The sequence below is a fragment of the Nannobrachium achirus genome, assembly GCF_963921795.1.
Source record: "Nannobrachium achirus genome assembly, chromosome: 10".
NCBI lineage: Eukaryota > Metazoa > Chordata > Actinopteri > Myctophiformes > Myctophidae > Nannobrachium > Nannobrachium achirus.
Genome location: NC_137819.1, coordinates 11,364,523 through 11,388,857, shown reverse-complemented (window position 1 = coordinate 11,388,857; position 24,335 = coordinate 11,364,523). Strand labels below are relative to the sequence as shown.

The following is a 24,335-nucleotide window of genomic DNA, read 5'->3' as shown; positions in this document are numbered from 1 at the left end:
TCCACACACACTGTATGTCAATCCTCCTATACAATATATAACACTGTATGCATGTGTAAACTACTATAAAACAATACTATTAATAACATTGTGTCCTCCCTGTTCAATCTGTATCTATATTATCAGTTACTATGTGTGCAAATCACAATGTGGTGTTCATATATATATATATATATCTTATTTGTGATGTTCCTTTTAGGCAGGGTGTTTAACTGTGCTTGTACTGAACTACATTTCAATTGCATTGACTATACAAGTAATGTTCTCTATTTTTGTCTAATAAAATGATCAATCAATCAAAAAACTCTCATACTACACAAATAAAAATACTTTTTCATTCACATGATAATTGTATAAATATTTGTATGATTCCAGAAGTCACAGAGCAGAGTCTCCAACACCCAGCCTACTGTCTATGAAGAGTGACCAGTCTAAAGGACATCCTCCCGTCTTCAGTGATGAACCAAAGTATGTTAATCCTCCTATACAATTATAACACTATAACATGATGAAATAACATGTGCAAATTACTATAAAAAATACAATTTTTGTATTCAATTGTCAGCAATTAAGTTATTGTTCAGTTTGTGAATCAAGTGGTACAAATCACAACAATGTGTTCAGTGGTGAAGAGATTGATTGTTAGAAGTGACCGTCAGGGTGTGCGGAAACAACAGACTTTTAAAATTAGGCAGTGTTAATTTGGCAACGTCAACACATTTACCTCAGACTCAGTGTTTGGCAGGGATGTAGTGGGGGGGGGGGGGAAGGCAAATAGCATTTGCCTTCAGTATCAGTACCCGCCGCACACAGTTTGTGAATGAAGTGGTACAAATCACAACAATGTGTTCAGTGGTGAAGTGATTGATTGTTATCTCTGTCAGGTTGAAGGTCAAGTCACTGTCTGTCTGTCTGTCTGTCTGTCTGTCTGTCTGTCTGTGGTTTATCTAGCAAACTACTAGATTGACAGAGACACATTTCTTGTGCACACTACCAATAGGCCATGGAAGCCAATCCCTGCATTATGTTTATATTTTCATGGTGGTGCTATACCAGCACAATTCATTGGTCAAAGACTGATACTGTAGCCAACCCGGCCTGGTGGAGAATCTGGAGATACTGCATATGCTCTCTGTTCTTAGCTAACACGGCCTGGTGGAGATATGCGCTCTGTTCTACTTATTGTCATGTCATTTTGGACAGTCATGGTGTCACATGTCATTTACATGGGTTCTGTTCCCAGTCTGGTTCTGTACAAACATTATGGACACAAGACATTAACTATCAGCATCCTTTATTGTAAACATTTCATCCCATTTGCACCTTTTCATACAGTACACACACAACACCACACAACACAAAACAATGTCACCACATGATGCATGGACGCACACACGCACAAACACACGCATGCACACACACAGAAAATATAGGAAATAGATTGAAAGATCTTCCTACAGTATCTGTCTGTCCGTTTATGTACATCAAAGTACTTTGTATTACTTTCTATAGCTATTTGTTGTAGTTGTTCCTGTTGTTTCAACATTGAAGAGCCTTAAACAGTTCTACTCTCTCATACTATATAGGATAACATTTATTTTACCTTCACATGATGAATGTATAAACATTTGTATGATTCCAGAAGTCACAGAGCAGAGTCTCCAACACCCAGCTGTGTGTCTATGAAGAGTGACAAGTCTAAAGGATACCCTCCCCTCTTCAGTGATGGACCAAAGTATGTTAATCCTCTTATACAATATATAACATGAAGAAGTGACATGTGCAAATTACTATATATAAAAAAAAACAATTTTCATGTTCAATCGTTAGCTTTTAACTCATCCAGTGCCTATCCCGAACTAGTTCGGGATATTCTGGATCAAAAACAATTTTTTATTTGCTATTTTACTTACCCCGAGCTGCTTGGAGCAACGTGGGTGGTCCCGGCTCGCTAGCCGCTAGCCAGCAAGCCATTCTACTCTGTCCGACGATATATTCCATTGAAAATGGTTTAAAATAAAGTTTAGACCCCCCCAATGTTCACCCAATGTTCATTGTAGGCGGCGCGACGTATTCCAGGGTGCCTATCCCGAACTAGATCGGGATATTTAATGAAATGAATAAAAATGATAAGAGGCCTTCTGAAGCCTGGCTTGATTTTTGTAGCTACTAGCCGAAAGCTAACAACGTCCCAGCCGGCCGTAATTTGCGAACGCAATCGCCAATCTCCGCCTAATCCAATAAATAAATAATTTATTTACGGCGAAATCGCCCAAAAATGATCTTTTAGATGACAAAATGGGAATAGCCATTCTGTTAGCATCTTCATCCGGGACATTTGCATGCAGTGCATGAACGTGAGCACGTCAGGTCCTGGGAGCTGTAGTCCTGGAGGCTAAAGCGCTCGCCTATGAGAGATGCACTGGCATTCTTTGGCCCCTAGAGGGCGCTGGCACGCAATGAGTTAAGTTAGTGTTCAGTTTGTGAATGAAGGTACAAATCACAACAATGTGTTCAGTGGTGAAGTGATTGATTGTTATGTCAGGTTGAAGGCCAAGCCACTGTTTGTCTGTCTGTTTGTCTGTGTGTCTGCCTGTCTGTGGCAACTACTAGATTGACAAGCCAGAGCCGGTCCAGTGTTTTCCTGAACACTCCTCTAGAGGGCGCAGTCAGCCATGGCTGCGGTGTCACTCTAGTCTGTTGATGCACGAGGAGTTACAAAGATCTTTGCCAGAAGTGGATAAATTAATATCAACCTAAAGGACTTTGTTCCCACAAAGAACAGCACAGCAGGTTTTGGAAACTTTTAGTTATCTACTCACTGCCATAGGCAGCGGGTGAGACAAACATTTGGAGAGGCTGTACTGTATGTTGAAGCGCGGGCACGCTTAAGAATTGACCAATTTATAGCCATGCAGGATGAAATTTGAAACGACTGATCATGAAATATGAACTAATAATAACAAGCAACAGTATTAGAAAGTATTAGAAAGGATAACAACAAGGTTTCTGTTTCGAAATCAAAAGAGAAGACATTTATTAAGACCTATTAAGAAATAGTATTGCTGTGCAATTTAGCCTTGTCCCTGTCAATGTTTCCTGCAAGTTTCCGCGTCTGGAAAATAGACGATCTGCAAGCTCACAACACGTTGCGGATGTTACACGATGTGAGCTTGTAAATTAGCCACTTTCGGCATGCAGCATGTCGTACAATGAAGTATTAGTCAGGCTTTACTTGGGAGATGTGTCTGTGTTAGATGGACGACGGTGCACTACCAGCTCCCTTCGGCCGCACGCCATGTCCAATCAGACCATAACACTGTCAACACATTTATCTCAGACTCAGTGTTTGGCAGGGATGTAGTGGGCGGGACCGCACGTGTACGGCGTTCCCACACTTCCGATGAGAAAATAAAATTCTCCCATAGCGTGAAGCAGTGCCCTCTAGGCTCTGACATCAGTGGCATGAAGTAGGGGCTATCTGGCTACTTCTATTGCCAGTACAATTTCAAAATAAACATGTGTTGAATGATCGATAGTATAGATAGATGAAAAAAAAGAAAGGCTCTTGTTTTGAAATGCGCTTCCGTTGCACCGTTAAGAGAGGAAATGGCTTTCAATGGGTGCCCCGTTTGACGGTCGTCTGTCTCTCTCTCCCCCGTGCGTCATGTGCGTCGTGGACTCTTGGTGAAAAAAACACAGGCATAAGGAATATACAAACAAAACACCAAGACAAGACAATATAGGCCATAAACCCATTAAACTGCGTCCTCTCATCCTCAGCAGGACAGCAGCTGATGAGTCCCCCCACTTCCAAATTTAGCACTACACCACTGATGTTTGGGACATGCTCCGTAAGTCCGTACTTAATGCTGAAGTCTCCGACCCGAGCCTGCTGCATTAAGGCGAGCACACAGTGCCACACACACACACACCAGGAGCTGTGCGCTGCACGCATCATCACATGTCAGTGCATGACGCATGTTGTAGACTTGTAGGTAGACTATATTATGATCAGTGTTGTGTATCGTTACATTTTGAAGTAACTCGTTATGTTACTTTAGTTACTGACTTGAAAAACTAATCTGTTAAGATACTCCGCTACCCAATGACAATTGTAACTTAACGAGCTACCGTTACCATTACGTTACCGACCATTAAAACCCACCAGCGTGGAAGTTTGGTAAAAAAGACAAGCGTGCAGCCTCCTTTTAGCTCATGCGTCCTCTTCAAAAGACCAACGCTCCTCAGCATTAAACTGTACAGTACCTCGGTGCCGTGGTGTTGTTATGGAGGCTCTATACCGGAGTTAAATGGCCGGGTCCGAATCCACCGTTGTCCGCCGTCCAGATACGATCCGATGATGTACAGTAAATCCATTTTAATACCCTACCGACGCGGACTTTTACACACGGTCAACTAAAGGCACGGACGCTACTAATATCTCCCCGTTGTGAGGAACGATCAACACGTAGGCTATATTACAGACGGACGCAGCAGCTTCTGTAGTTGTTTTGTGGGACATGGATGGAGAGCACCAAGTCAACAGTCAACAACAGTGAATTAGTTGATTTCCTGGTTTCAACATGACGCGCGTTGCAGAGTTGGAGAGATGAAAGGAATGTGATTGGCTGACATACGAGGGAGGCAGACAGGCAGACAGACAGGCAGACAGACAGACAGCTACACACGTGTATTTGTTGACAGAATAAGACAGGAGGAGGAAATGTGACTCGGGGCTTCTTTTTTAATCGGTGGCAACAAAATGAACAGTGAAAATGGGACACTTTTTTAAAAAAAATAACGAGATTACTTTTTCGAAGATATAACTAAGTAACTAACCGTTATATTGTAAAATGTAACTCGTTAAGTTCCTCCGCTACCGCCAAACTAACGTCGTTATAACTAACGACGTTACACCCAACACTGATTATGATCGACCCGAATTGAAGCCTGACAACCAATTTAGCCTTGCTGAATTAGCAGCTAATCTTCACTGGAGGGCTGCAGCAACGGCACACACACAAAGCACCCTATATAATGCTGGGCACATATTATAATATAATTTGTAAAATTTGTCTTCAGTACCTGCCGCCTATGCTCACTCCTAATGTTAGCATGCAGCCTCGGAAGCCATGCGTGTTTTGGATTGATTTCCCAGGTTGTACATAGGGTTGCACCCGCAGTAATGGTGACTCGCTCCACAGGGGAGTGCTCAAGGAAATCAGTCTATATGCACACTACGCATGCAGGCTGCGTAGGACCCTGCCAAACCAGAGACCCCTCATCAGCTGTGATTTTGTTTCTGCTGTTGGTAGAGTGTTTTTGAGTGGTAGAGCCACTCCTGTGTTTCGAAACGTCCGTGTGTGACTTTGTCTGTAGCCTGCACTACCTCTCTTGACCACACAGTACACACACACACACACACACACACACACACACACACACACACACACACACACACACACACACACACACACACACACACACACACACCACAGCATACCACAGCAAGGGGTCAATCGGTCAGGGGTCATTGAGGTCAACACAAGCCCAGAAGAGAACAGAGACGCATGCGCATGCGCACGCGCGCACACACACACACACACACACACACACACACACACACACACACACACACACACACACACACACACACACACACACACACACACACAAATTTCACTACCCTTTGGATTCGATCATTTTAAGGTATTTGTACTTGAGTATTTCCAATAGTTTTACTTCTACAACATATACCTCAACCCCTGCATGTACCTCAAGGTGTGCAGGCCTACACCACTCAGTTCACACAGGTGTGATTTTTTCCTGTTGTTTCCAATTTACAATTTAAGCATTTAGCAGACACTTTTAATCCAAAGCGATTTACCATAAGCAGGTAATACATCATAGAAGAGCCAAAAACAGATCTACTCTAAATAAAATTACTTTTTCATTCACATGATAAATGTATAAACATTTGTATGATTCCAGAAGTCACAGAGCAGAGTCTCCAACACCCAGCTGTGTGTCTATGAAGAGTGACCAGTCTAAAGGATACCCTCCCCTCTTCAGTGATGAACCAAAGTATGTTAATCCTCCTATACAATAATGAAATGTGCAAATGACTATAAAAAATACATTTCAATCATGAATCGTGAACCAAAGTATGTTAATCCTCCTAAATATAGTGGTAAGACGCCCTAAGGGCAAGAAGCACCCTCTATATAGTGCTTGGCTGTGTGCTCGTGACATCTCACTGATGTCACGATATGTAAAAGGTGAGGTCGCGCACATGTGCACTTGCAGACTATAGGATATAGCCCCATATATGGAGATATAGCCCGCAATATGGTTATCCCTGATGTCATCAATATATTTCAGCAAAAGGATAAAGGATATAGCCCCATATATTGAGATCCCTGATGTCATCAATCTCATCACAGCTCAGCAGAAGGATGGAGATCCCTGACATATTGGTGCTCCATATGTGGAGCTACTCGACACATTCTACTGACTTATCTGGGTCTGACCTGGACTCCATATCTGGACCAGGACAAGACAAAGACAGGCAGGCAAAGACATCTAGTGTGCTGGCATCAGTCTAATGTAGAGCTCCATATCGTCGTTGTCGGCTGAAAACTTTGTATGTCCAAACCCGTTTTTCATTTTAAAAATGATTTAAACTAGTGAAAAAAGCCTATCTACAAGCTGATCTACAGCCGATCTAATGAAAAAAAAAACATCACGAGGATGCAACTGGGACGTATCATCAGTGATGTAGCCTGGGGTCGACGGGTGTTTCGGGTCTCGCAACATCATACACCCTCGCCCAGGTGACCCAGCCGGGGTTGATCAAGTCCCGACTTACGTCCCAGTAGCTATCCACGATCAGTCCTATTAGGGAAAGACCAGGGTCACTCAATGTGCTGCAGCGGAACTATTCCGCCGGGATTGGGGGCAGCGCCACTCTGGCGCATGGAAGAACTAGGCTCTATGGGTTGACTCCTGGCCGGGCTCCCCCTACGTCTCACCAGGTCCTCTCCTGCTCTCACCAGGTTCAGAACATTCCATTCAGCTGCTGCAGGTGGTTGGGCTGCAAGGGTTGGCCGGTGGTAGTACTCCAAGCTCCACTTGGGCAAGGTGGTGCTGCAGGCTCCGCTTGCGGCTTGAATGGCCCTCCTAAAGGCCTCACCGTGGATTTGTTGGGCTTCTTCCTCACGGAAGACACAAGCACTTGTGCTTGTAGATCGGCTGTTTTCACTACCTTTGTGCGACGGCCTTATATGATGAAGCAGGGCTTCCCAATGTATGAATGAATGGAACATTGTAAGCGCTTTGAGTTCGCAACTTGCTTAGAAAAGCGCTATAAAAATGCAATCCATCATTATTATTATTATTATTACTTTATTTACAAATTTGAAACTTGGAGATACGAGGTTTCTGCCCGACAGTGACGATATATGCCATAGCTGACATATCGTGACATATATTTTCTCATGCCAATAACACTCCTTTGAATTGAATTGAACAGATTGTAACAGTCAGAGTGCAACAATTCAAATCAATGACTCAAATGATATCCTTGAAATGAAATTAGGCTAAGTCTTTCTTCGGATTTAAAATACTGTAAATAGGCCTTTATACTTATTATTCAATCATTCAAACCCAAGCATCCATTCACCAAAAATAGCCGATCTACAATAATAATATTGTTACTGGTATGATCATGACGGGCCGCACAGACATGTGGAAAGCGGGCCACGGGTTGAGTAGCGTGGCACTAGAGGGTGGCCATTACCCCTTGAGCTCAGATGCAAGCAGTACTCATTGTTATGTCAGAAGAGTGACAAATTAATGAGGGATTTTGAGTGACAAATTAATGAGGGATGTTGAGTGACAGACAGGATCTGGTGGCTTTCATACTAGCGACCTGTGGTCGCAATAACACCATAACATGACAAAGTGATCTCATGCTAAGTTACATGTGCAAATTACTATGAAACAAGACATTTTCATATTCAATCGTTACCTTTAAAGTGTGTGATCAGTTTGTGAATGAAGTTGTACAAATCACAACAATGTGTTCAGTGGTGAAGTGATTGATTGTTATCTCTGCCAGGTTGAAGGTCAAGCCACTGTCTGTCTGTCTGTCTGTCTGTCTGTCTGTGGTTTATCTAGCAAACTACTAAATTGACAAGCCAGAGCCGGTCCACGCTATACACACTACGCAGGCTGTGTAGGGCCCTGCCAAACCAAAAAGCCAGCCACGCTAGGTGCGTGCTGCTGCCTGTAGCCGCGATACACAAGGGAAAGCCGGTGTCGTATCATTTTCTCAGTCCCGTCAGAAACTCCCCCGTTCACGTGACCTGGGGGATGATGAGTCGGTTGAGCTGTTGGGGAATGACTTTTTCATTCACATGATAAATGTATAAACATTTGTATGATTCCAGAAGTCACAGAGCAGAGTCTTCAACACCCAGCCTACTGTCTATGAAGAGTGACTAGTCTAAAGGATATCCTCCCCCCTTCAGTGATGAACCTGGTCCTCCACAGTATGTTAATCCTCCTATACACTATAACATGACAAAGTGACATGTGCAAATTACTATAAAATGTTTTCATTTTTTCGCTAATGACATTTCAATCACTGCCAATAGACCAAGGAAGCACATCCCTGCATTATGTTTATATTTTCATGGTGGTGCTATACCAGCCCACTTTACATTTCGGCCTGTAAGTCTAGAACCATCGGTCAAAGACTGAAACTATATCCAACCCTGCCTGGTGTCACATGTAATTTCCATGGGTTCTGTTCCCAGTCTGGTTCTGTACAAACATTATGGACACAAGACATTAACTATCAGTCTGGTTCTGTACAAACATTATGGACACAAGACATTAACTATCGGCATCCTTTATTGTAAACATTTGCACTGAGCCTTTTCATACAGTACACGCACGCACGCACGCACGCACGCACGCACGCACGCACGCACACACACACACACACACACACACACACACACACACACACACACACACACACACACACACACACACACACACACACACACACACACACAAACACAGCAAATATAGACGAGGACATAGATTGGAATATTTATCCATCTGTCTGTCTGTCTATACAACAAACTATCAAACTATTACCGTTTCTATTGCTATTTTTTTGTTGTTTTTCCTGTTGTTTCAACATTGAAGAGCCCAAAACAGTTCTACTCTCTCATACTACATACAAATAAAATGACTGGACCTCCACACACACAGTATGTAAATCCTCCTGTACAATATATACACTATAACATGACAAAGTGATCTGTCTGACTGTCATCATTATGGAAGCAAATTTGAACGGGGACAGTTTTGATGAAAACATGTTGCATGTTTACAATGTACAACTGGACCATGTGTTTGTTGTATGCAGATCGGTTGCTGTCATTTGTGTTTGCATTCTTATATTAAGTATGTTTCAGGCCTTGGAGTGATATTGATATGTATTGATTGATATGTATTGATAAGTCATTATCCATAGTCATAATAAGTTGTCTTCATCTCCACAGAGAGAGGAAGAGGAGTGGTTGTGTTGTGACAGAGCAGGTGTCCAAGAGATCCAGAACCACACCTGGACTGAAGACACCCAGTCACACCACACCTGGACAAAGTAAGACTGGATATCATTTGCACTAATTACAAATTCATATTAATGAATTGAACGCATACATTTCAGAAATCAAAGTCAGACTACGTGTTTAAATTAGTGTGAGTATCTAAGTGCAAATAATGACGCTAAACAACCAACTGTTAACTCAAAAACAAAAACAACTGATATTGTGTTGTTACTTTTAGCTGTTTTTCTTAGAAAATTGCATATTTTCTGAAGGGCATTTAATTAGTACTGTAAAGATGCAACATTATATATGAAACTGAATGTTTAAAATATACATTTTCTTCTCATTTCAGATGTCAGTCCGCAGGATGACTTGAAGGATTATAAGGTCAGTTTAGAGAGTCTTGATGACGTGAAAGACCACATGACAGAAGCGTCTGGAACCTCCCTCACCAGCACCTACACAGAGCTCTACATCTCACAGGGAGAGAGTGAAGGGGTTAATAGGCAACATGAGGTGATACAGCTTGAGACAGCTCCCAACATGAAGACCTTCCATGACGAACCAATCAACTGCTGTGACATCTTTAAACCCCGCCCTGGCAGAGAGACACCCATCAGAAGAGTTCTGACCAAGGGCATCGCTGGCATTGGAAAAACATTCTCTGTGCGCAAGTTCATTCTGGACTGGGCAAGGGGTTTGGAAAATCAAGATATAGATCTCCTGATTCCCTTTTCATTCCGGGAGCTGAACCTGGTCAGAGATGAGCAGTACAGTCTTCTCACACTGATCCATGAATTCCACCCAACATTAAAGAAGGTCACAGCAGAGCAGCTCGCTGCCTGGAAAGTTGGCTTCATCTTTGATGGTCTGGATGAAAGCAGGTCTTCATTCCACTTCCAAAAAAACAGTGTTTCTGATGTCACAGTGACATCATCAGTGGATGCTCTGTTGACAAACCTCATCGAGGGGAATCTGCTCCCCTCAGCCCTCCTCTGGATAACCACCAGACCTGCAGCAGCCAATCAGATCCCTCCTGAATATGTTGACATGGTGACCGAAGTACGAGGGTTCACAGACCCCCAGAAGGAGATGTACTTTAGGAACAGATTCAGTGATGAGGAACAGACCAGCCCAGACCCCCAGAAGGAGGAGTCTTTAAAGAACAGAATCAGTGAAGAGAAGCTGGCCGACAGAATCATCTCACACTTGAAGACATCAAGGACCCTCCACATCATGTGTCACATCCCACTCTTCTGTTGGATCATTGCTACCATTCTGCTGGACATGTTGATGACACACACGATAGGACAGCTGCCCAAGACCGTGACTGAGATGTGCTGCCGCTTCCTGTTGGTTCAGACAAAGAGGAAGAATCAGAAGTATGGTGAGACAGATGAGGTTAATCAACAGCACCTCACAGAGACTGACAAGGAAGTTCTTCTGAAGCTGGGAAAGCTGGCATTTGAACATCTGGAGAAAAGTAGCATCATGTTCTACCAAGAAGACCTGGAAAAGTGTGGTCTAGATGTTAAAGATGCCTCACTGTACTCAGGAGTGTGCACAAAGATCTTCAAAGGACAGAGTGTGCTCTTCCAGAAAACAGTCTACAGCTTTGTTCATCTGATCATCCAGGAGTTTCTGGCTGCAGTCTACCTGTTCCACTGTTTCAAACAGAATAACACGAAGGTACTGAAGGCATTCCTGAAAGGCCAACAATACAAGAGTGAGAGCTCCCTCTCAGACTTCCTGAAAGCTGCTATGAAAAAATCCCGTGAGAGTAAAAATGGCCACCTGGACTTACTTGTTCGATTCCTTCATGGCCTTTCACTGGAGTCCAACCAGAGTCTGTTAAATGGCCTACTGGGTCAGATACAGAAAAGTCCAGAGGAGATCCAGAAAGCCATCGAGAACCTGAAGAGGATGTGCTCTCGTGATGCCTCTCCTGACAGATGTATCAATATCTTCCACTGTTTGATGGAGATGAATGACCACTCATTACATCAGGAGATCCAGAAGTACCTGAAGAATGGGTCAAATAAGAAACTGTCTGGGAGCCAGTGTTCAGCTCTGGCCTTCATGCTGCAGATGTCTGAGGATGTTCTGGAAGAGTTTGACCTGAAGAAATACAACACATCAGAGCAGTTTAGAAACAGACTGATCCCAGCTGTGAGGAACTGCAGGAAGGCTCGGTTAGTAGTCAAGTGAATAGAAACATCCTAGAGTCAATCTGCCATTACAGTTAAACATAAGAATAGATTAGAATCTAAGGTACCTTACCTGATAGATTATGATACTAGGATGTATAGGACCCTGGAACACTGTTACCTGATAGATTATGATACTAGGATGTATGGGACACTGGAACACTGTTACCTGATAGATTATGATACTAGGATGTATAGGACACTGGAACACTGTTACCTGATAGATTGTGGTACTAGGATGTATAGGACACTGGAACACTGTTACCTGATAGATTATGATACTGGGATGTATAGGACACTGGAACACTGTTACCTGATAGATTATGATAGTAGGATGTATAGGACACCTTAACACTGTTACCTGATAGATTATGATACTATAGGATGTATAGGACACTGGAACACTGTTACCTGATAGATTATGATAGTAGGATGTATAGGACACCTTAACACTGTTACCTGATAGATTATGATACTAGGATGTATAGGACACTGGAACACTGTTACCTGATAGATTATGGATTGCTTCATATTCATCACTGAGAGGAAAGGAATATCTTGAAATAATAGGTTATCCCACATGGGGATTGGTTCACATATTGTATCCAGACTGCCTCTTCATCCGATGCTAATACTTGTAGGCTACTAAAAGCTCACAATTCCTCGCAACCTGACACAAGCAAAGGTTTTATAGTCAGCTAACGCTTTCCCCACAATAACACAAGACACTGGTATAGAGCCCTGAGGGACTCCGCTCAACCACATAGGGTTTAAGTGGTTAACTTCCATGACAGTGAACTATGTATAAATAATCTATTATTTAATCTGCATTTACAGACTTGTTGGCTGTAACCTCAGACAGACAGAGGTTGAAGTCGTGACTTCAGCTCTCAGCTCTAATCCTTCCCATTTGAGAGAATTGGACCTCAGTAGAAACGACCTGCAGGACCCAGGAATAGTGGAGCTGCTCTGTGAAGGACTGAAGAGTCTGCACTGTAGACTGGAGATTCTACGGTAAGATACATTTTCTCAATTTATTTTGATCAATTCTTTTTTATTATAATGTATTATGTGAATATAATCTGAATGTTGTGTGAGAATGTTTTAAGCTTGATTTCATGGTAACGCAAGCCTATGTGCCTGTGTAGACGTGTTTGAAAGTGTAATATCCCTTTAAAGCAAATGTAAAGACAAATGTAAGGGCTACTTCGTCATACAACAGGATTGCGCTCAGAAAATAGCTGATCCACAAGATCACAACACGTTGAGGACGCAAAGCCTGTGAGCTTGTAGATCGGCTATTTTCGACGTGCCACCCGTTGGCTGTATGCATTAGTCATCAAACTTTACAGAGGTACGCAATAGATCAACGGATAATCAATATCCTGCATCTACCTACTGTACCAATCAGTTTGATTAGCCTATTGGCATGAGGCTCCCAAATGGTGGGTCAAGACCCTCAAAGGGGCTCTAATCCAGATTATTATCTTAATGTGCAACATTGTTTTCTCACTCAACAGTAAACAAACCAACAAACAGTATAAGTGTATACAGGGCACATTTCTAAAGGTAAAATTTTATTACTTTTAAGACCTTATCAAAACCAAATTGGAAAAATTGTCAAATATTACAGAAGGAAGAGGCAAACATTGTGATAATAGCCGATCTACAAGCTCACTGCGAGGCGTTGGGAGCTTGTAGTTTGGCTATTTTCACAATATTTATCCGTGGAGTAGAGTCAAACTACAAACCACATACAGTATGTTTGTCCAAACTCCAGTTTCAATCCTTTTATTGCAACTGCCACAGTTCACCAGTTGAGCTTCTTCTTTAATCTGTTAAAAGAGAATAAAACACTAAAACATTTTTTTATGTTAACAATAAAACATAACATCTGGCCTTACAGCATGGAAATAGTTTTTTATAGATGTTTTACACCATTATAATGTTCTCGTTTTGATCATTAGACCCAATCACTGAATATCGGTAGGGCTATGTCTCCAGCTTCAGGATATGTATGATACTGATTTACTACGAGACTGTGGCATTTTATTAGTTCAGTAGTTTACAATCTAGGCATTTAGCAGACGGTCTTAATTCAGAGCGACAAAACATTTATTTTGACCATCATAACTCAACATCATAACATAACTACGGCCATACTGTACCCTGATTGGTCGAGGACTGGCTGGCCACCTCTGAAAACCGAATCTAGTTATGCTCGCAACACAGGCCATGGTGGAAGTCCTTATAGTGATGAGAATGAATGGAAAATGTACCAATTATATTTTTATTTGAATGAAAGAACAATCTGTGCACATGTTGTTTGCTGCAATCTTTGGAGCTGCTGTTTTCACATTCCTGGGGTTGACAAAACTTATCAACAAGGAGTGGTTTCATCATTCTTATAACTCAACTGTCCAGCTGGCGGGAGCATCACTTGCATTTCCTGGTTCCGTCTCTTGTCTCTTCACATAACCTCCATATTATAGCTTATGAAATGTTATAATATTGGGAGAAATGTAAACTAACATTCCGTCGCCGCTTCACCTCAAAGCGAAATCAAATCCTGCAGCTGTGGCCCAGCTTGAGAAATAGAGAGACTGAATGCTGGAAGCTTTTACACAGTTTAGACAGTAAATATGCAATGTAGTTCAGTCTTCATTTCACACCTTCAACTGCTGGTTGAAATCTTTTATATAAAAATTGCTATCTTCCTCCGTACAGTCATTCTGTGCTGTCAAGTGATGTTGTTTATTCCACACTCTGCTCCGCTAAATACTGTTGTCTGGATAACTATATTATATTTTATTTAACTCCCACTATTTATTATTTGTTTTGATAATCTCTTATTTAATGTGCATTTACAGACTTGTTGGCTGTAAGCTCAGACAGACAGAGGTTGAAGTTGTGGCTTCAGCTCTCAGCTCTAATCCTTCCCATTTGAGAGAATTGGACCTCAGTGAAAACAACCTGCAGGGCTCAGGACTAGTGGAGCTGCTCTGTGAAGGACTGAAGAGTCTGCACTGCAGACTGGAGATTCTACGGTAAGATACATGTACCTGATTTATTTTGATCTCTTCTGTTTTATTATGTTACTGTATATGAATATAATATGAATGCTGTGGTATTTATAGGCTACTTACACACACGGGATATGTGCATCGAAAATATGATCTAGCATCGACATGTGACCCCAAGGGGGTCCCCAAATTGTTGTGGGGGTCCCCAGATGATTAGCCTAATGCAGGGGTCTTCAACGTTTTCAGGCCGGGGACCCCCAAACTGATGGGGAGATGGAGCAGGGACCCCCTACCACCTCGTAGGGTGGGGGGGTCGGGGCTACGACATATTTTTTATTTATGTAAAAGTTACAGTGAGCAGGGGTGAGCCGTATTAACTGAGAACAAATGTCAATAATATCAACAATAATATTGTTAATTGCATAGTAATCATGTATTCAAGCTATTCAAAATGGATAGAATCATGATTTATTTTTTAACATAAATGTGAAAAATGGCAAAAAAAAATATTGAAATCTTTTTTTTTTTTTTTCAATCAATAATTGGACCCCCTGCAGTACCTCCGCGGACCCCCTAGGGGTCGCGGACCCCCTGTTGAAGACCCCTAGCCTAATGTAAGGTACAATTTAATGACTTGAGTAAGACCCTTTTAAAACGCATTTGGCCAAATTCCACCAAAATTGTCAAATATTGCGTAAGATAGAGGAAAACATTGTGAAAATAGCCGATCTACAAGCTCACAGCAAGGCACTGTTGCAAGTGCTTGTCAGGGTGGGGGTCCCCTGTTCGAATATGATTATCAATCAATCAATCTGGTGTTTCATTCTTCTTTCAGACTGGCTGACTGCTACTTGTCAGAGAGATGCTGTGAACTTCTGGCCTCAGCTGTAAGCTCTCATCCCTCCCTAAGAGAGCTGGACCTGAGCTCCAGCATGGTGAATGTTCCAGTCCTGGAGAACTGCAAGTGAGTAGACTTGAGCTGTGTCCATGTTAGTGCACTGAATGTGCACTAACTCCCCCATGTGTCTCTGAACAGAGTATTCACTCTGACACAAAGTCACACATAGATGTGTACGTATTTGTGTATTTAGGGCTGTCAGAGTTAACATGATCCCGAGTTAACGCACATTCCTTTTAACTGCACTTTTTTGGACGTGCGATTAAATGTTTGAACCCTGGTCCACTCCAGGAGCTGAGGTAAACATGTTGTTGTAGTTTGATTAAACATAAACATGAGGTAAACATGTTGTTGTAGTTTGATTACTGGTAAACATAACATGAGGTAAACGTGTTGTTGTAGTTTGATTAAACATAACATGAGGTAAACGTGTTGTTGTAGTTTGATTAAACATAACATGAGGTAAACGTGTTGTTGTAGTTTGATTAAACATAACATGAGGTAAACTTGTTGTTGTAGTTTGATTAAACATAACATGAGGTAAACCTGTTGTTGTAGTTTGATTAAACATAACATGAGGTAAACATGTTGTAGTTTGATTAAACATAACATGAGGTAAATGTGTTGTTGTAGTTTGATTAAACATAAGGTAAAGTTGTTGTTGTAATTTGATTAAACAACATGTCACTGAAAAAAAGATCATAGCTTATTATCTCCCAAGTAATGCCTGACTAAAGGGCTTTCCATACTGTCTCCGACTACCAAACTTTTCGTCGGGAAGTTCCTACGTTCCGATGTGCAGCTTAACACCAAAACACGTACATTGTTGCTACCTGCTCGATAAAGCAATAAGCCACAAGAGGCGAGTGGTTACCGGGGCAGTATACACCGGCTGAGAGGCGTTGGGAAACACGAGGCGCAGCCGAGTGTTTCCGACCCTCTCAGCCGGTGTATACTCCCCCGGTAACCACAAGCCTCGCGTGGCTTATTGCTTTTCTAAAACGGTCACAATATTGCAACATGAATATCATAGCATTGCATTATTTAAAGAAAAAAGTACACTTCTCCGCCACCAGGAAGAGACATATCCTTGCGTTTACCAGCAGGAACGGGACTTACGGAAGCCAGTGTGTGTTTATAAAGTCACGTCATTATTTTTGCAAAAAACAAATAGGGAAACAACACTTGTGTTAGATCAGTCTCATGTTAAGAACCATATTCGATCCATAAACATGTTTATTTTCATCCAGATTTAGCTGCTATGTATCACATAAAAAACGCTAGCATAGCAACCTAAGCTAAACAGCCGAGTGGTGCCTGGAGAATAGAGGGCGCTTGTTGCCTTTACAAGCCCCGCCAGGAGCCATTCAGTCACTGTCCTATGCATGCGGGCGGTGCTTAGAAGCACCCGCACGGCAGGATTTGAGAGGAAATCAAACGCTCGCTTCTCTAGTTCAGCCTCACGGCACAGTGGAAAGAAATAACGCACCTGGCTTTGATATAAACTGATTCAAGGTATGGGTTACAGTCTCAGGTATACCATGGCACCCAGCCAATCAGAATCAAGGAATGGAACTAGCCGTTTTAGAATATGCAGCATACCATGCCGACTTATGTAGAAAAATAAAAACGCCTTTATAATGGATAGACCTGTGACTGCTGGTCTTTGAGTTGTTATTGTAAACCTAACCATAACCGTAAACTTAAACTAACAATAAAACAATCTCGCCATGGGAACCAAAGCGCTCAGTAAAAGGGGTGGGACCCCGTCGCTGACGGCTGTTTGCTTAACAATTTGGACCACAACGGCGATTGCGTCATAGCAGCCGTAGTCTGCTAGTAGTAGAAACGGGCTCCTTAAATGTTAGACACTGAGACATTGATGCATTGTTGTTCTACTTCCTACAGAGTGAAACACGGAGGAGAAGATTGGCTTAATCCTCAACTCATTACCAGATGTGAGTATCTGTCTGTCTGTGTCAATATCACACATTGTCATTTTATACACTGTTGTATGCTTGGTTGACTCCTCCCCAGATGCTGTTCTGAAAACAAAGGATCCTATCCTGAAAATTCAGGATAAAGGTTTCTCTGCTCTTGGCCTGGTCCTTAACACCAGCAAGACTAAGTTTAAACACACCACCAAATAACAGGCTAATAAAACATGTTTTTTTATTAAAGAATGCTCACATTTGACTGAGTTGACATGTTGATGCTGGAATCCAGGATCGCAGAGATTTGATTATATGGCTTGTAGATGTACAGTATATATATATATATATATATATATATATATATATATATATATATATATATATATATATAGATAGATAGATAGATAGATAGATAGATAGATAGATAGATAGATAGATATAAATATATAGATATATATATATTTCCAAAAACAACCGATCTACAAGCTCACCATGCATTCAGAGCTTTTGGATCGTCTATATTTGAAAATTAGACAAAAATCGCAGATCTACAAGCTCAAAATATGTAACATTGTGACGGATTCTGAATTTGTAAAGTATGTTTTAAAAGTACAAAAAAATTATAATTAAAAAAAGTAGGGATTGCACAGCGTGTGCTGCGTCTCTTCAGGAAGTAGCCTCCCTCAGCAACAGCGTTTACGATGGTGAAGGATTCTTGCCTCTTACTCCCCAAAAATTACGTTCTACCCCTCTACGGATTCGTATCGGTCGCGGTGGTTTGCGGCCCCGCTCCGGTGGTCCGCAGCGACGGCGGGCGAAGAACGGACAAAAAAGGCAATACCGCTACTGACCACTAGTTGAGCAACTTACACAGTATAGCTTTAAATGTTCGTATCGAATCAATACGGAACGGGGTTTTTTCCGTATTTTCCCAAATGCCCCATAAAGGACTGTCACACAAACCTCGAAAATGTTCTGGTGGGGGAGGGGGTCCCCAGATGATTAACTTAATGTGGAACATTGTTTTCTCAACAGTAAACAAACCAACAAACATTACACGTGTATAGTTAAAATTATTTATTGATTATTTGGGGGGTTCCCAGTTTAATAATGATTATTGTGGGGGTCCCCAGTGTGTATTTTCCACATTGATGTCATTTCACATAAACTTCATGTAAACATATTTTCTCTCAGAATGTCACTTCTCAACCTGGAGGCTTTAAGACATCTTACTGTGTTGTCATCAGGCACAGACCTGGTTGTGAGCTTGTAGATCTTACTGTGTTGTCATCAGACACAGACCTGGTTGTGAGCTTGTAGATCTTACTGTGTTGTCGTCAGGCACAGACCTGGTTGTGAGCTTGTAGATCTTACTGTGTTGTCATCAGACACAGACCTGGTTGTGAGCTTGTAGATCTTACTGTGTTGTCGTCAGACACAGACCTGGTTGTGAGCTTGTAGATCAGTTATTTTCACTATTTTAAATGTTTAGATTTTCCACCGACAGCGACGGTGCATTTTAATTATTTAGAGTGAAAACAAACAAACGGGTTGTGAGCTTGTTGATCTGCAATATAAAAAAAAGATTGACTGATTGTGTGTGTGTGTGTGTGTGTGTGTGTGTGTGTGTGTGTGTGTGTGTGTGTGTGTGTGTGTGTGTGTGTGTGTGTGTGCGTGTGTGTGTGTGTGTGTTTAACTCCACGTTTAAACAAAGCCGTCGTAACTGCAGGGAAGAAAGTAGTGTTGATTTTGACAGCAGATTTTAATTTAGTTTTAGTCAAAGTGGTTTGAATAAAACTCCATTTAGTTTTAGTCATATTTTAGTCATCTGAAATGTTTTCGTTTTGGTCTAGTTTTAGTCGACTAAATATCATATGATTTATTTGACTAAATCTTCAGTTGATTTAGTCGACTAAAATGATGATTTTACGTTTGGCTGCATGCTGAATATACCGGTAGCAGATCTACAAGCTCACAACGTACCACAGCGTGACGCGTTCGCGAGCTTGTAGATCTGCCATTTTCAGCAACATTTATTTTATTTCTACTGCATCTCTTCTCCACTAGTCCCTCCCTAACATTTTAGTCTAGTTTTTATTTGTTGACTAAATTGTCAATTATATTTAGTTTTAGTTTTAGTCAGAGTTTAGATTTTATTTAGTTTTCGTCAGTGAAAAAAAAAAGTGAGTCGACGAACATTTAGTCATAGTTTGTTATTAATCCACGCAATCCCATACAGGATGGCGTTACGCTATCCATTTCAATAGGTTTTAGAAGTCTAAATAACAATAGACAACTTTAAGCGTATATTTGCAACGACTCGCTCTGAAATCTAACTACATCCATCTCTCAGTCCCTCCTAATTTCAACATCAGAAACCTCTGCCTATGACCCAATGCATTGGTCCTCCTCTGTAACCTGAGATTAACTGTAGCTCGCTGCTGGATCTGACTGTTGGTTGTATTATCAGAGTAGTTATTTTGAATCTAGGATAATTAGATCCAAGGAGGTGTTTTTGAATATTAACTAAACCTTCAAATCAATATCCCAACAAGTTAGGCCACACTTAGATTATAGGTTCAACACACCCTATTTAAGCAGATCTCTATGGTTATACATTTCATAATGATGCTTATAAAAATCAGATTTTGAATGATATATTTTGCAGGTAAATTTATTAAAGAAATAAAAGCTTTTACAGAAATAGAAAAAGGCAAAAGCATTCAAAGTACATTTCAATGGGGGCGCTAACGAGCAAGACATGCAGTAGGTTGTGTGTTTGACATGCTCCGCAAGATTCCGCTTATAAAAGTATTTTTCCAAACACAACTTGCCCGTAAATGACCATAAAGTATCTCCGAACCTGTTAACTTTATGATATACTAGTTGATTCCTGGCTTTCTCAACTACATGGCTCACAATTTGCGTAAGTTCAGTTACGCCGCGGGAACCCCCGCTGCAAAGCCTAAAGCCGCGGGGTGTAGTGATTCTTCTCCCCAGGAGGAGAGCCTCTTCTCTCGGCCAGGTGACACAATGGCTGGCGCGGCAGACCTGAAAGCTGAGATACTTTCCTCGCTGAAAAAGGACATTGTGGAACTGATCAAGACTGAATTAACCTCTATGATGACTAAAGAATTTGACGGCCTCAAGTCTGAGCTGCATTCACTTAAAACAGAAGTGGCAAACAATAATGCAACAATTCGCTCTGAAGTGGATGCGGTGAAAACCAACATGGCGGAGATGGAGCGGGGCTTATCGACTTGTTCAGACGACGTGACATTGATGCAGACCAAAATATGCAAACTTGAGTCCGAGGTGTACAGTCTACAAGCAAAATGCCTCGATTTGGAGGGACGTCAGCGTAGAGACACTATACGCATATCAAACGTCGTTTCTACTCATTCAAGTTCACCAGCAGCAGTCTCTGAACTACTAAAGAAAGCCTTGAACTTGGACCGTGACATTGTGATCGACAGATCGCACAGAGGATTCCCTGTAAAGGGGATGGAGGGCAAACCCCGTGTCATCGTGGCGAAGGTACACTACTATCAAGATCGTGTTGACATCATTAAACGTGCCAGACAATCGGGACCCCTCCACTTTGAAGGAAATATCATTTCCATAAATGAAGATTTTCCCCCACCTGTGGCCAAGGCAAGGCTCAAATACAGAGAAGTGAAACGTCTGCTACGTGAACGAGGATGTAAGGATTACGGCATCATTTACCCATCACGCTTCTTCATTAAACACGATGGAGGGGAAAAGCAGTTCCAGAACGCGGACGAGGCCATGGAGTATGCCAGGATCAACGTTGAACCAGCCAGCGCGACACCGGAGGCTGAGCCAGCTGAAGCAGAAGCATCATCATCATAAAACACTTTTGCATCATGTGTTTACAGTATTGACTGTGTAACACAACTCACGCAAGGTAGAGAGATTCACTCTCTCATACTTGTCTATTCCTAATATTCTCCTGCCTGGTGAGTAAATAATGACTTCAATTTGCTCTGAACTCGCCCGTCTATAAACTATTATTTGACATTAGCCACATCAAGGAACTGTGATAACTATGGACGAATCGAACTGAAGCCGCTAATTGTGCTGGAACACGTTCATTCTCTGTTTCTCTGCTGCTTAGTACTGTCCAGTATGGTTTGCGGCTCGAAATATTTGTGCCTCTCTCTCTCGTCATGTTCCTGCCTCGCTCTATCTATCTCTGCCGCACCTCTCTCTCTCCCCTCTCTCTCGGTCGTTCTTTCGAGACGGGTCTGTCTGCAGACCACAGATTAGGGGGCGGATTTGGGTTCTTTCCCTCGTTCCCCGCTCTCTCTCTCTCTCTCTCTCTCTCTCTCTCTCTCTCTCTCTCTCTCTCTCTGTCTCGCTTTTTCTTTCTTTCTCTTTCTCTCGGGGGTGGGGGGGATTAGACTAGGTTATATCTGATACAAGAGTAGATAGACTGTTTTTTTTTCTCTCTTTTTTTATAATAGACGGTATTTTCATGTTTCCTTTCTTCACTTTTATAATAGGCTATGTCAGGGACTTACTGTTGGCTGATCAATATGAGTAACGACGTGTCGCTCTATTTATCTCATGTAAGCGACATAGTGACATTGCTGGGTTTAAAATGATGACAGGATGGCTGTATACATAACTACTCATTTTGATAACTATCCCCTAAATAGTTTATTTTTCAGAAGGAAACCTTGGTTTAAGGTTGGCCTGTATATACATGTATCCTTTATATGAATGTGAGGTTTTCTTGGGGTGTGTGTGTGTGTGTGTGTGTGTGTGTGTGTGTGTGTGTGTGTGTGTGTGTGTGTGTGTGTGTGCGTGTGCGCGCGCGTGCGTGAGAGGACTGAGGTGCACATGCTTTCCTATACTAGTGAGGACTTTAGTCTGACTACACATTAACACGATGGGAACGTGCGTGTGTGCGTGCGTGTGCGTGTGTGTGTGTGTGTGTGCGTGTGTGCATGCGCAGGCGTGCACATTAGTATTGGTATCATGGAAAACACAAACTCACATACTATATGCGTATTTCCAACATGCTTACATGTATATATTCAACCGAAACAATTATTTATGGCACAGTTTGGGTGTCACAGCGTCGAGTATTATCGTTTTTATTTTTTATTATTGATTTGAAGAACATTATGGAGTTTGATGAATGGTATTATAACTAATTGTTGTTATACTATTCTACAAATTATTGTATTTTGTTTTGTAAATTCTTACTTCTCTAGATACTTGATGTTGAACATCTCTGCTTCAATGTTTGGTTTTCTTTTCATTTTTTTCTCTTCAATGGGGACACGTTTTGAACTGAAAATAATTTGAGTTTAGATATAATGGGATAATCAATGGGCTTTACTTCTGATATGGATGTTTGCGGAGCCCTGTCTACTAGGTTTAGTGCACTCAAACGCAAACACTTAAATGTGTGGATTTCTATACAAGGGCTTTTGTGGTCGCTCTACAATCGGCGACATGGGTTGGGAACTTGTACCAGTTTTAATATGTTTTCACTTTTTTGCCTTTTTCTTATGTGTTTTTAAGGGGTCTCTTCAACACTTCAGAAAACTTAAATATGTTGAATGTCAGTATGCTCTTCACTCTCTCTTCCAATATATGATACCATGGCCAATTTAAATGTTCATAACGGACCAGCTGGATGCGAGGTGACCTTTATAAGTTGGAATGTGAAATCCTTAAACCACCTTGTTAAACGGAAAAAAGTATTTTCTCATTTAGAAAAACTTAATGTCGGAATAGCCTTCCTACAAGAAACACATTTGCGAACTTCTGATCATTCTAGAATTAAGGGTAGATGGATAGGCCAATCCTATCATTCAAATTTTCAGTCCAAATCCAGGGGGGCGGCGATCCTCATAAACAAAAACATCCCATTTGTTATGTCAAAAGTCGAAACCGACTCTTCTGGTCGATATATAATTGTAATTGGTAGACTATATAATACACCGGTTATATTGGCCAATGTCTATGCACCGCACTGGGACGACAGCTTTTCGAAATTCTTCCCACTGCTCCCTAACATGAACACTCATCATCTCATTCTTGGTGGGGATATGAATTGTGCTCTATCGCCCTCTATGGACCGTAGCTCACCCAGGACCACAACCTTGTCTAAAACAGCTCATGCAATCCGACTATTTCTCAATACAAACGGAATATCTGATACCTGGCGTTTCCGGAACCCCACAACTAAATGCTACTCATTTTTTTCACCTGTTCATGGGACATACTCGCGCATAGATTACTTTTTCTTGGATAAGAGACTTCTTCCGCTAGTCAGTAAATGTGAATATCAAGCAATAGTTATTTCCGACCACGCCCCATTAGTGCTAACTTTACGCATACCAACCTCTCATACCAACTATCGTCCTTGGCGTTTCAATTCCTTATTGCTCTCCGATCAAACATTTGTTGAACTCATCTCAACTGAAATAACAACTTTTCTTGAGCGGAACCAGACCCCAGATATGCCCACCTCAGTAGTATGGGAGTCAATGAAAGCATATCTTAGGGGACAAATCATATCATACAGTGCTCGCATTCGAAAAATCCTTAACGCAAAACTTGCAAAATTGACAGATGACATTCTGAATCTAGACGCAAGACTGGCA

General features: G+C 41.7%; 2 protein-coding genes across 2 annotated transcripts in view; both read left to right on the top strand.

The window, feature by feature from the left end:
* Positions 1–1,656: 1,656 nt before the first annotated feature.
* LOC308293400 (NACHT, LRR and PYD domains-containing protein 3-like) overlaps positions 1,657–24,335 on the top strand; it is a 323,097-nt gene continuing 300,418 nt past the window's right edge. The window contains exon 1 of the mRNA XM_080735893.1: positions 1,657–1,735. Coding sequence (XP_080592019.1) covers positions 1,683–1,735 — 53 coding nt within the window. The 5' untranslated portion in view covers positions 1,657–1,682. The remainder of the gene's footprint in view (positions 1,736–24,335) is intronic.
* On the top strand, positions 10,053–21,564 carry LOC308292287 (NACHT, LRR and PYD domains-containing protein 3-like; the record flags this gene model as incomplete). Its single annotated transcript, XM_080734600.1, has 5 exons — positions 10,053–11,016; positions 11,281–11,554; positions 12,752–12,850; positions 21,099–21,228; positions 21,346–21,564. The coding sequence occupies 5 exons, from the start codon at positions 10,053–10,055 to the stop codon at positions 21,562–21,564; spliced, it is 1,686 nt and encodes a 561-aa protein (XP_080590726.1).